This window comes from Ptychodera flava, chromosome 16, assembly GCF_041260155.1.
Source record: "Ptychodera flava strain L36383 chromosome 16, AS_Pfla_20210202, whole genome shotgun sequence".
Lineage (NCBI taxonomy): Eukaryota > Metazoa > Hemichordata > Enteropneusta > Ptychoderidae > Ptychodera > Ptychodera flava.
The window spans coordinates 32,217,846-32,230,513 of NC_091943.1; the positions used below are offsets into that span (position 1 = coordinate 32,217,846).

The window sequence follows — 12,668 nt, forward strand, 5'->3', positions numbered from 1 at the left end:
CTGTGTTAACTCTAGGGAGTAAAATTAAAATTTTCAATTTTCGAAAAACTAAGCGGTTTTCTTACACCAAGAGCTTTAAAATGAACTCCCACAAGTGGTATGGCAGAAAAGAACTGTTAAGTTTGAGAGTCCAAATATCTGTCCCCTGGGTGCATTCTACCTTACAACAGTAAACTGCATCAAAACACTCAGCTTGAACAACCGAAGTACTGCAGCCTAAACTAGCAAATAAAACATTCAAACATTCACACTATGAGTTACATTTCAAGTGTTTTATTCTCATGACAGGTAAAGTATTAAGTTAATACAACTATGTTTGAATAATACACTACAATGAAAGAAAGACAAGTGACTTCCTGATGGTTTCTTCTCTCCCGATGTCTAACTTCCAGATGGTCTGAAATAAGAGTGTATTTAGAGCATTTCAGGTGGAGCAACAGCAATTGGATTAGTCGGTTTCATTTTTGCTATGGGTGGGAAATCTTGATCAATGATTTTGGAGCCCTTGTAACAATTCTTCTGTCGTCTTATCTGATTGCACTGATATACTATAGGGAACTCCAGTAAGATGACTGGGAGGCTCCCGTTGACATTTACCGGCTTACCACCCAAAGCACGTAGCAAAAATACTGCAGTCACTATTACCAGTTGCTTCTGTAATTGTGTGATTTTCTTGTTTACTAATGTTTAAAATGCCACAGAAGAGTTGATAGAAAATATGAGATTTTAGCATGTTACCACTATGTGGACTATTTGCTAAATTGGACACCATGCTCAATGTTTGCACGAAATCTCATCATTTTTCAAAAAGGTAATGTCACATGTTTACATCTTAACCCTTAGCCACAAGGCTGTGGTACATCCATCACACAGCATGTGGTTTATCCAATGATGCAACACGATTTGTTCAGATGGGGATCACGATTCTACCACTGAGGGCGCCATTACAAAGTATGACTAAAGCAGAGTCCATAAAAGGCGACAATCTGAAAATTGAGGTCGTATGCACATGCATGTTTCTTATCCTCCTTCACTATTACTTCCATGCAATAGTCTGAAAGATGTACATTTTATTTTTCGGATCTTTATTGCATTATTCTATTCGGAATATTCATATCATTGGAAAATTAAAGTTGAGTTTCTATTGTTTGACCTTTCTTGGGATATTTTTGGCTATCTTCTCGCTCTGGTTTTTTATCGATAATGCCTGGAAGAGTACAGATGTCATTGCCATGCTTTCTCCCAGTGAAAGTAAGTGCTCAGTTTTACATTTGACCGATTTTTAGAAATTTCAGCACAAATATTGGGTGAACAAATGAAATTTTTGATGATACTTAAACTGCTGGTTTTTCGTTTCGATGTGTACCTATGAGGCTGCTAACTGATGTCGGCTGGTTGCACTACGAACACACCCTATAGGGGTGTTAGATATGTTACTGTAGCTCACAGGATACTGATATATTTACAGAGCTTTGCAATCGCTTGTTGAAAATTGTGGCCTATTATACTTTCACAGCCAGCAGCAACAGCTTTGCTGGATTTGACGGGTATCAAGTCAATGCAGCTTGCAGTTGGCCAAAATGTGTTTCTGTTTCTGTGATCATGTATCAAAAATTGGCACATTTGTGCTAACGAGTTCCATCTTTACATATATTCAAACCATAAAAACCATGTCGTACATGTCCCTGGCATGTCCTGCATGCACAAGGCAAACTTTCTTCTTACAATGTAAACATTTTTGAGGCTATCGCGGTGACAGACTGTGATTGCAGGTGCGCTCAACTGATTGCGTTGCTATGAATTCACATAGAGTACACATGTGAATGGGATAACGTGCAATCTGATCTCCATGTGTACAAATCATATTGCATTATGGGTACTTTCACGTACCATGCATCCTCTCTTGGACTTAATTCAGAAAATGGGGATTCTAGGGTTTAAGTCAGACAAGAAATACTCTATTTTGATGTTACTTACTTGGCCCACTCAACATTGAGGATAAGATGATCATATCCAAAGCCAGATACACCTTTGATGGCTCGTGCTGCGTCATCACGGCGATGGAAATTTATGAATGCAAAACCCTAAATGACAGAATGAAACATTACTTTAACAACTGGCAACAGATATGCACTAATATTAAGTATATGTTGATCAGATCCTAAACATTTGCACTTTGGAAAACTGATGATATAAGACTGTGCACATTTACAGAAGTTGCAAAAGGTGTTCAGCGTCATATTCTTTATGAACTTTAATATTTATAAAAGAGAATTGAATACAAAACCATGTCAAGAATTAGTGTGAAGCCAAGTATTTGAAGGTTATAAGGTTAAAGCATTAGCCTTTTTCTACCAAAATCTTCACAATAGTGAGGAAAGATAGATTCCCATGTTATTGTTCTTTACCTTTGATTGGCCTGTGGCCTTGTCTTTAGCAAGGTATATCCTGGATATTGTACCAAATGGTCTGAACAGTTCCTGTAAATCTGATTCACGTGTATCCTCTGAAAGATTTGTTACACGTATCGTGGCACCCTCATCTACGGACAAAGGAAAATTCATATTCATTCAAACATGAGATATAATGTGAATTGTACACTAATTAAAGCTCTGAAAAGGGATCAATATTACAACAACTGTTTTGTTTGTGTCACTTACATGTTTTCTCATGCCAACTAATTGGGTATTAACTCATACCAGCTGTTTTGTACTAACACACAAGAAACGATGGAAATGCAGGTATACCCCTTTTCCTGCCAGACAGTAATAACTGTATCACTTCCCCATCAGCCAAGTCAGTAAAAAGCAGTATTGAGCCAAAACATGACGTATTTTCACCCACTTGGCTTGGTATGTTATAGCATCTTTTGTCCAAAAAAAATCAACTTTACAGTATTATGTTTTCAACAGCCTTCAAATGTACAGTATTATGTTAAAATACATCATATGGAATACGTTGTGTTTCATTAATTTTAACCATCTTGACCTGATGGTGAAATATGGACTTGGCAGGAAAAGGGATACACAAGTTTAGCGAAAAGGGAAGGTGCATGAAGTAACTTCTGTTATACATGAATTCCCACACAACATGGTCAATTTTAACACAGCCTGTACACCAATGCACAAACAATGTAGGAATGCAGGTATACATGAGTCTAGCTAAAAGGGGAGGGATACAAAGTAACTTCTGTTATACATCAGTCCAAAATCTGTGCAAAAACAGTCTTCGCATTTAACATAGCCCTACATCGAGTTCTGTATTTTCTCAGAAATGACTTGCACATACTATACGGTATTTGTAGTAGCAGGTATAAATGTGTGTGGCTACTGTCAATGTTTACTTATCAGAGTTCTTGCAGCAGATCATTTACTCTCTCAGTACCTTTTTTGCTTGAATGTCATTAAATTTTACTCAAGATACAATTAACCTGCGTAATTTCACAATAGTTGTAAGACAGGACTCAAAAAGCTCACTCTACAATGTAGTTATCTATCGTCCTCAATCAAGAGCTTTAAAAATTGTGATTTTCACAAACCTCGGCGTGATGCCATTGATTCCCCTCTACGATTTGCACCATCTCGCATGCTTGGTGGAACATATTTCCCACTTTTATTTTCTGGTTTGGGTGGTTCTGCACCAGGTTTTGCTGTGAAAGTATACAAAAAAAATAATGAATTTATCTTTGTTAACACAGATTGGTATCTTCAACACCTTCAAAACTCAGACTGTATAAACTAGCATGACTTATCAGAATGCAGATAAATGGTAAATACTAGTTTGCTTGGAGAGAAGAGGGAGCTCAAAACCTGAAGTCTATTTCAATACTTGTAACTTAATTTTCCATTACATTTTGCTGAACAATCTTTTCAGTAACGGTCAAAACTCTATATCCACTAAATCTCAAAGTTCTTTGTACAAAAGACCTTAAACATACATAGCATAATTCTGAATCAGACAGCTTTTTAGTTGCTAACAAATGTAGGTTTGCAAATGTGAATATTTGAAAATAAAAGCTTAAAAAGAAAACTTGTTTTTCAATAAATGTATGTATTTGCTCAGTCCTGACTAAATGAGAATTTGACTAGTGATGGGAATATTTTGCCAAGTTTTTCTTCTCTTATTTTTCCAAATCAGATTTTATTACCATTTGCAAATGTGACAAGTGTCAGCATGAATCCACACTGACTGTCATGATAAACTGACCTACAAAACACTCATGTATCATCATAACAAAAGCCTACATTTGCTTAGGTCTCTATTCTGGTAGGTTTGGTTTACCAAAGACTTGAGCACAACATGTATAACAACATACACTGCCATAGTATCACAGAAAAGACTTCTGTAAATAGCAAAAACAGAGAGTTTTTGTAATTTTCATGCATACGTTTATTTTTATCTTCTTCCATTTGTAGGGGTTCCAAAGTGTCCTTGTACGGACATTTGGTGGTCCAATGGTCACCTTTACAGACACGACACTGTACTATTTTCTGTTGGGTTAGTTTCTTCAATGGATCATCATCAACTTGGTTCAATGCATCCTGTCAACAAAGACATTTAAATTCTTGTAGGCATTACAATTTTGGCGGTCAAAAGATTTCAAGTAGGCAACTCTACATGTACCAATTGTAAGAAGCAATACTGGTAACTAATGAAAATAAATGAAATTATAGTGAAGCTCTATTATGTCAGTAGTGTATTGTGATTTTCTTTATTGCAAGGATATTGAAACTAATAATATTCTCAGTCTCAACTTTCTTTTGTTCACTGACTAGAATTAAGGATTGCTGTAATGAATCTTCAATTGATAAACCAATTATAATTTTGGTGTTTTAAATTTAATAATGTCAAATCAATCAAGAAGGTATGAGGCCATGTTATGCATGACTGGTGCTCAATAAGTAACTTTGAACCGTGGTATTTCTTCCATCACCATTACTATGTAACAGGTAAACTTTATCACATGTGTGACCACTTCAGAAAAGACTTCTAGAACCAAGAGCGACTTTACACATCCACTGTCTGATGGTTGTTGACAATTTCATGATACAGAAGAATGATCTTACATTTAAATGATTGCTATTGCTCAACAACACAGGACAGGTAAAACAGCCATGGACAGTGTCATACGTATTTCACTTAACTATACAAGGTTTCTTTTACTCATATTTCATCATTTAATTGCCAAAAATAATTGGAGAGATTAATTTGTAAGCGCTGTCCCTCCTGGTGAAAATTATAGCAGAATGTATGTAACACTATTACCTCTTTACTTGTTGAAAACTGCATGAAGACATCATCACAAATGGCTGTGGTAGCTGGATTTGGACCTGGTTTGTCACCTTCAGCAGCTCCGAACTTTATCCATTTCTGAAAATGGGAAATACTCTTATTTGCAGGAAAATTGTAATGTTTGAAGTACATATGTAGCCCATGAGAGACAAACCTACAGTACAGTACCTACAGTCTACATGCATACATGTAGACCGGCTCAGGCACATACTCATTCAAAAACTCTTTTGTCTGAAATTTATGGAGAATGCATTGTGTTAGCATGTATCACTTCGGCCTAATATGTTTCTGAGTCACTATGAAATGTAGAAATGGTCAGAAATGTAGTTTGGACACTGGTCACTAAATTCAATTGAATCAACTGAATCACTCAACTAGTAACCAAGTGTTCCTATGTAGTTCAACTTTTCTGTATTATAGAACACAAATGGTTGGTTACTTTGGCTCTGTAGTTTCAGATCTTTTATAAGCTAGATTAAATTGTCTTTACACAAATTTGGACAGCATCTCGATAAAATACCGTCAATGACGCTGTACCTTCTCTAATGTGTGGCCAGGTCAGGTAATTGGTTGTTGGCATGGAGTTGTTGGTAAATAGTTGATGATGTAGGGGCATGAGGTGGGATATGGACCAAAGAACCCAAAAGATGATTAAATACATCAATCAAAAAAATTCTAAGCTACAGTATAAACTGCCTAAAGATAGTTCAATGTGGAAAAAAGTTAAACAATTCAGAAATAAGAATTAACAGTCCAAAATAGTAATGACGCACTTCCTTACTGACCTGAGTGCATGTGAAATACACAACCTGGCATCTGTAAATTAAATGTATACCAAGTGATCATTTCCAGTCACTTTTAACTGTTTTTAATGGATTTTCCAAAGAGTCCTGTGGAAATGATGAAAAACGCTTATCTGGTCTTGTGTTTGTATAACCTCATGGCTGATAATTGTCATAGTATTGAAAAAAAATTGGAAGTTAAGAAATTACTGTTTTTAATAGGCATATTTTCCTTGAAATACATGACCGTGTAAAGAATATATGCTAAAAGTGTTTAAGAGTAAATTTCTTTTCAAAAAATAATTAAATTTGTTACCAAAGGATTTTATTCTTTGAGTTTACAAATTCAAACATTGCAATTTGTTCAATCATCTTGTGCAGTGCAAAATTTATAAAATGACTGAAAAAAAAAAAAAAATTGGCAGAATTACAGTCTTTGTGATGTAAAATTATGGGTTGACATCACGATAACTGTTGATGTGTTTGAAGTACTAATATACTATAATTTAAAAAAGAAAAATTCATGCAGAAACGGTAAAATATATTGTCAGCAATGTAGTGTTAATTTTGACTTTACATCAAAATATGCCTTTGCTGGATACCAAATATATAGGGCGAAATATCAGCCATGTTCAGCAAAATCCACACAACAGCATTGATCCTTTTCTAATTTGATTTGATTTGCTTATGTTATCCTTGTATGCCAGTCAGTACAATATGGAACTTGAACACAACACAGTGAATAAGTATGCTGTAAATGAAATGGTGTGGCTGCATCCACATGCAGCAATAGGAGTGCCTTTGTCTCTCACCCTTCATTTCCAACCTGTCCCATCCCTGAAAAAATAGTTTGGTCTTATATTTATAATGTTAATAATTTCTGTATTTGTTACAAATGTGCGCATCTCAAAAACTTTTGATCATAAACATTTTCATTGTTTTTTATAGCTGACCAATCAGTTAACCTGTTTATTTTGAATATTTGCGCATTTTTCCTCAGTATTTGACATTTTCTGAATACCTTCTTATTCAGTTTGTCATTTTCTAAAAGTTTAAATGCTCCATTGTGTGGTCAAGCTTTCCACAAGCATCAAATGTGGTACTTCATATAGGAGGGTCTGCCTCTAGAGGGCGGGCATCATGAACACTCCTGTGTTTGTTGGTTAATTCCTCCACGTAAACTTCTGATTGTACTGTAAACATTGAACATGGCCGACATCCGATTTTCCTGTCTAAAACTTTCACTCATTTTCGTTCATATGACTCTGAAACTCCAGGAAACGATTGGGAAGAAAGGGTTATCTTGAAATATTGAGGTACTCGCCGATATTTTGCAAAATTGAATGAGAAATAATGCAAGGAAAATGCCGACCGGCTTACAATGACAGTTTTCAGACTGGGAGGCATATGATCATCTCTGCAGATTATGCAACAGGCCCAGATCACGTGAGGCCATGAGAGGATATCCACGCAACTCAGTACCAAACACTAGCGCTCACAGAGTGAGCAAACACAAAGTAAGTACCCCTAACGTCAGCTCAGTAGTCTGTAATAGATTGTAGTCAACTAAGAAACCTTGGAGAAAGGCTTAACACTGTGGCTATGCCGCTAAGTCCCTTTTGATTTTTGTCATAGCTCAAAATCGTTCTCCCACACCTCAACCTGAGCCATGAACACCCCCACAGTTTATGATATGATCCATCACAATGGCATGACGTCAACGGATCTTGACAGACGGAAGTCTTGACAGACGGAAGTTCTTGACAGTAGCATATTGGTTTTCAACTCTAATACCTTCTCTGTCTATAAATAGACACAAGAAGGTAACAATGGTCACTTCACAACAAACATAAACACATATAATTAAAGTTCTTACCTTCCTCTGAGCAACAGACTTTGATGCTTTCCTCCTTTCTATTTTAAATGTCCTCACAACCTACAAGAATGATGGGAATCGACATACATGTAGACACAAACAGCTCTCCATTGACTTCATTGAACAGATAAAATATGATTCTGTTTATGGACACACATTTCGCAGTAGAAGAGGCTCATTTGAAGATTACTAATGTTTATATTCGATGCCACACTGCATATCTATGAACATGTAGATATATAATTTTTTCATAAGTTAACTTTCAAAAGTATAAGGTAACTTTCAATAGTGAGAGCTCAGAAACATCAAAATCACTGCCGAAGAATATAGTTTTTTTAAACCTCCTTACCTTGATTTTCTTTCCGTCATCATTCAGCCTGTACTCTGTGACTATCTTTAAATCACCTTCTTGTACTTCAGAAGGCGGAGGTAGGTTATCTGCAATAGACAGGGTTATGCCTTTTAAACCAAAACTCAGTTTCTTATGTATAACTATTCCATGTATTGTTAACCATGGTTTTTCTAGATTCAGTCTCTACACTTGTTAGTAACCAATATTTTGCTTCTCAGTTCAGCCTATACACATGTACATGCTGGGTGCCTTGTTATTCTTGAAAAATTGCAAGTCTATTTCAAACCAATTCCTAACTAACAAGTATGCTTGTCACACATATACTGTATGCACGAGGTGTGTTAATATGCTGTGTGTTTTAATACATGCAAAGTCCTCTGTGCCCCAGCATGCTTTTGAGAGAAAGAAAGAAAATGTAATTGGCACATAAAAACCAAAGTACTGAAAACCGTCAAAGTTGCTGAGCTTTTCAGTGGCATTGTGCCAGTGTAAACAAGCTTGATGACCGTGTGTGAACGATAGCACCCATAATTCATAATGGTGATTCCATTGGAATGTGCTGAGTTTGATCGTCAGTGAACTTATGAACCATTGTAAATGGTCTAAATATATAGCGTGAATATCCACGGCTGTGAATCATATATTTAGAAAACAAGGCACAATATCAACTGACATTTTCTGTTCAATGCACTGTGAAGGAAACACGCTAATATTTAGAAAACAAGGCACAATATCAACTGACATTTTCTGTTCAATGCACTGTGAAGGAAACACGCTAAAATTAGACACAACTTACTGGGTAGTTTTGAACTACTCACATTGCAAAATATACAAAGAATACACTGTACATGTACTGTATGCCAAAGTTTATCGCAATTTTAAAGGTACAAATTACCACAGTCACGAAATTTTCACCGAGAAAAGACTACATGAGAAAAACAGGTGTGACAGTAGACATGTATATACTTTGTGAAAGTAGTGGACTGTCGTTATGTACTTCAATCTTGTATCGTATTGTAAACTGGCATCTACAGAGTTTCTCTGACATTATGCTTTAATTATGGCATTGACCACAGTCCCTCATGGGCTATTCAGCTCTGGGACTATTCACCCCATAGATGAGTGTACATAAGCGAGAAACAACCCAAGTCTGGAAACAGAATGGGCTATAAAAACCACGCCATGTCACATTCCGTGTCCGATTTCACTGTGAAAATTAGCAAGTTCATCTATCATGTAACCGTTGATCGTTCCCAATTATTCTCAAAATTCATACCTAGTACTTAATTTGCTTCAAAAACGCTCATTTTGTGTGATTTTCAAAGGAATTCGACGGATACATTATCAAAACATAAGCGTGAGCAACATTCCGGGCACCTCTTGGGTACCTCCACTTTACTGACGTTGGCGCCGCCTACCATGAGGGTAGATGACTGGAATGTTCCTCACGCTTATGTTTTGGCGAGGTGTCTCTCGAACTCGGCCGACAATCACACGAAATGAGCATTTGTAAGCAGATGAAGTATCAGGTATGATTTTCTTGTGATTTTCGGCCAAGTTCAGAAGACACCTCGCCAAAACATAAGGCATAAACACGGTCCCTCCACAAACGGTCAAGAAACGCTTTTGTTCAAAGGTGCTAATCACCTACACAGTTGCAACAGTCCGCGTTGCGGTGGACACAGGAAGCGAATGACGTCATAGGCAAGTTAGCGTCTTGTTTCAGTGGCGTCTTGTGACACGGTCCCGCTCCGGTATCCTACGATTTTCAGTCAATCAAGCTACTTTATTTTCATCTTTCTGCACTGTTTCGCATGTATCTGAAGACTGGTGAGAAGATGAGTAAAACAGTTTCTTAAAGATCTAGGTCACTATCGAGAAATCTTGGATGATATTTTATGGCTGAGTTCAGCCATGAGGTGATCTTGACCGACGCCATGCATTTCGGAAACACTGTGAATTTTACTCCCCCGTTTGTTTTTTCACCTTTCATCAAAAAGTAAGTCATGCACCTCCTAACAAGGCAAAGACTTCGAAAAAAATAGGGAATCGTGTCGTGTTGTTATTTTGAAACCTAATTCGACAAAAAAACTAGTCTTTTTTGCCGCGTTTATATTTTCAACTGAAAACAAAATGGCGTCGCTTGGGATCGACGAATCGCATCTGCATTACATGGGAAAATCCTAAAATGTCTTCCTTAACTCCCTTTTGATATCGATTTAACATGATAGTTCCTCAGTTTTAAGCTTTGAGAGTTTGATTTGAAATTTTTAATCGTTTTCAACAAAATCAATGCACGAAATCAAGGAACTCTTACGATGACCTTGTTTTTGCAAGGTGCTCCCGTCGACCGTGCGTCGACCCATTGAGAGTTGGCGTTATGGTAATAGTGCAACGTTTTTTCCCCTTTTTTTCTCCTTTATCGATCGTTCAGAGGTGTCAAGTGCGTCCCTACCGATCGTTCAGTCTTCTCAAAAGTAGGCAATCGGGTTCATGACGGAATCTGTTCTTTCTAAAGACACAAGTTACTGCCGAACCCAATGTTTTGATTTTGTCGACCTTTCGAATTCTCAGACCGCCAAATTTAGAGAATCTAGAAACCCTACAAGTGTCGCGACATTTGGTGACATGACCTCTCCAAGCCTGGGTGCCAAACTCTCTGCCATGGATTTTCCTGATTGAGGATCAAGTGAGATACAAATCATGTCGTGTATGGGTTTCGTATGTTACCCACGAGAGACCGTGGTCAGCCCATCGATGGTATTTATATACAAACTGATTGTATCGGTTGCTACACTGTGGACATTGATAGACCACGCAAGGCTTGGGTTTCGCAGCAGTACGTGTCGACACAGGATTTTTATCTTCCAAAATGAAGTCCCAATCAACATGGGAGTCGTCAAAATTGACGAAATCGTCTCCGAACTTGTACATAATTCACGCTGCGTGACTCCGCGGCAGGCAGATGTAAACAAACTTTGGCCTTTAGACGCATGCGCAGACAATAATCAGAATGCATTCTGGAAGAATTAAGTTTCTGCTTACGATAATTTTATGCACGTAACTGTTAACACCTCCGGCCGCACGCGTGATAATCCGGGATCATCCCCATCAGTAAAATCAACAGAAAGCCCAATTGAAACCCGGACTATAACAAAAGAAACTGATGGCGTTTCTTGACCGTTTTGTGGAGGGACCGTGGCATAAACAACCTTCCAGTCACCCCTCATGGGTACACGGCGCTAACGTCAGTAAAGTGGAGGTGCCCAACGTCCACTGTGAGGTGACCGGAATGTTGCTCACGCTTATGTTTTAGCGATGTGTCCGTCGAATTTGGCCGAAAATCACACGAAACGAGCGTTTGTGAAGCAAATTAAGTACCAGGTATGAATTTTGAGAATGATAGGGAACGGTCGACGGTTACATGATAGATGAACTTGCTACTTTTCACGGTAAAATTGAACGTCGAAGATGACATGGTGGCACAATCCCTATACGAAATAGCCATTTCATTTCCTGACTTGGGTTGTTTCTCGCTTCTGTACACTCGTCTATGGGGCGAATAGTCCCAGAGCTGAATAGTCCACGAGGGACTGTGCATTGATAAACTTGTTTGTCAAGACTATAATGGAGAGAGACCTTAAATATTTTTCGTAAATTTACTGAATTGCCTTGATGTACTGCCTAGCCCGGAAATGTACTGCCAGAGTCAGTTACACTTACAAGTACCGTCTGTTTGTTTATCTGTGAAACACAAAAAAGTACAGTAGCGTCCACTGCGCGTCCACTACGATACTTTGGTTCTATCCAGAGTTGCGCCAGTGTGTCTTAAATAATTCGATGGACCATCCCATGTGGTAACAAGTTTCGTTTGCTAAATTTGAGTTGTTACATAAGAATTAGTACAAGCTGCCAGCCCGAGTTCGTTCTGAGACAGCAATTGAGGTCCGAATGAATGAATGTAAATGACGTGTATCATTTGTAAATTGTATGCTACAGCGACATACCATCCTCTCCTTCTTCAACTTGGTCAGCCCAGCTCGGCTTGATTCTGTGAACAAAATCAACACTGCAGTTATTCACTTATTTCTGATGAAAGCCTGGCATATTCATTTTCCCAAAAAATCTGGTAATTGTGACAGATAACTTCGCACTTACTCTGAATCGGCTGTGGGCATTTTCACGTTTTCAGTCTAGTTGTGTCAAGATGTACAAGATGGCGCATTGTAAGACCCTCTAACTCATTTCAAATACGTTGAAATAATGATGCATGCTCCCATTTTCACATTTATTTTGCATGATGCTAAATTAATGAAGTCTCTTAGATATAGAGGATAATGTATTTTGAATAGATAAAAAAACACTA

The 12,668-nt window shown here is 37.6% G+C and overlaps 1 protein-coding gene across 1 annotated transcript; it reads right to left on the minus strand.

Annotated features, from left to right (window-relative positions):
* Positions 1 to 257: 257 nt before the first annotated feature.
* Positions 258 to 12,536, minus strand: LOC139114614 (eukaryotic translation initiation factor 3 subunit G-like). Its single transcript, XM_070676434.1, has 10 exons — positions 12,461 to 12,536; positions 12,310 to 12,353; positions 8,300 to 8,388; positions 7,951 to 8,010; positions 5,266 to 5,370; positions 4,388 to 4,541; positions 3,539 to 3,649; positions 2,409 to 2,542; positions 1,978 to 2,084; positions 258 to 397 (listed from the first exon to the last, which is right to left on the minus strand). The coding sequence occupies exons 1-10, from the start codon at positions 12,478 to 12,480 to the stop codon at positions 382 to 384; spliced, it is 840 nt and encodes a 279-aa protein (XP_070532535.1). The 5' UTR covers positions 12,481 to 12,536; the 3' UTR covers positions 258 to 381.
* Positions 12,537 to 12,668: the final 132 nt, after the last annotated feature.

Bases quoted from the DNA above. Each gene is read 5' to 3' on its own strand.
- LOC139114614 (XM_070676434.1), bottom strand. From the start codon at position 12,480: ATGCCCACAGCCGATTCAGA. The intron at 5,371-7,950 runs GTAAGAACTTTA...TCCCATTTTCAG, and splicing joins AGTCTGTTGCTCAGAGGAAG to AAATGGATAAAGTTCGGAGC. The intron at 4,542-5,265 runs GTAATAGTGTTA...CTTTGTTGACAG, and splicing joins AGTTTTCAACAAGTAAAGAG to GATGCATTGAACCAAGTTGA.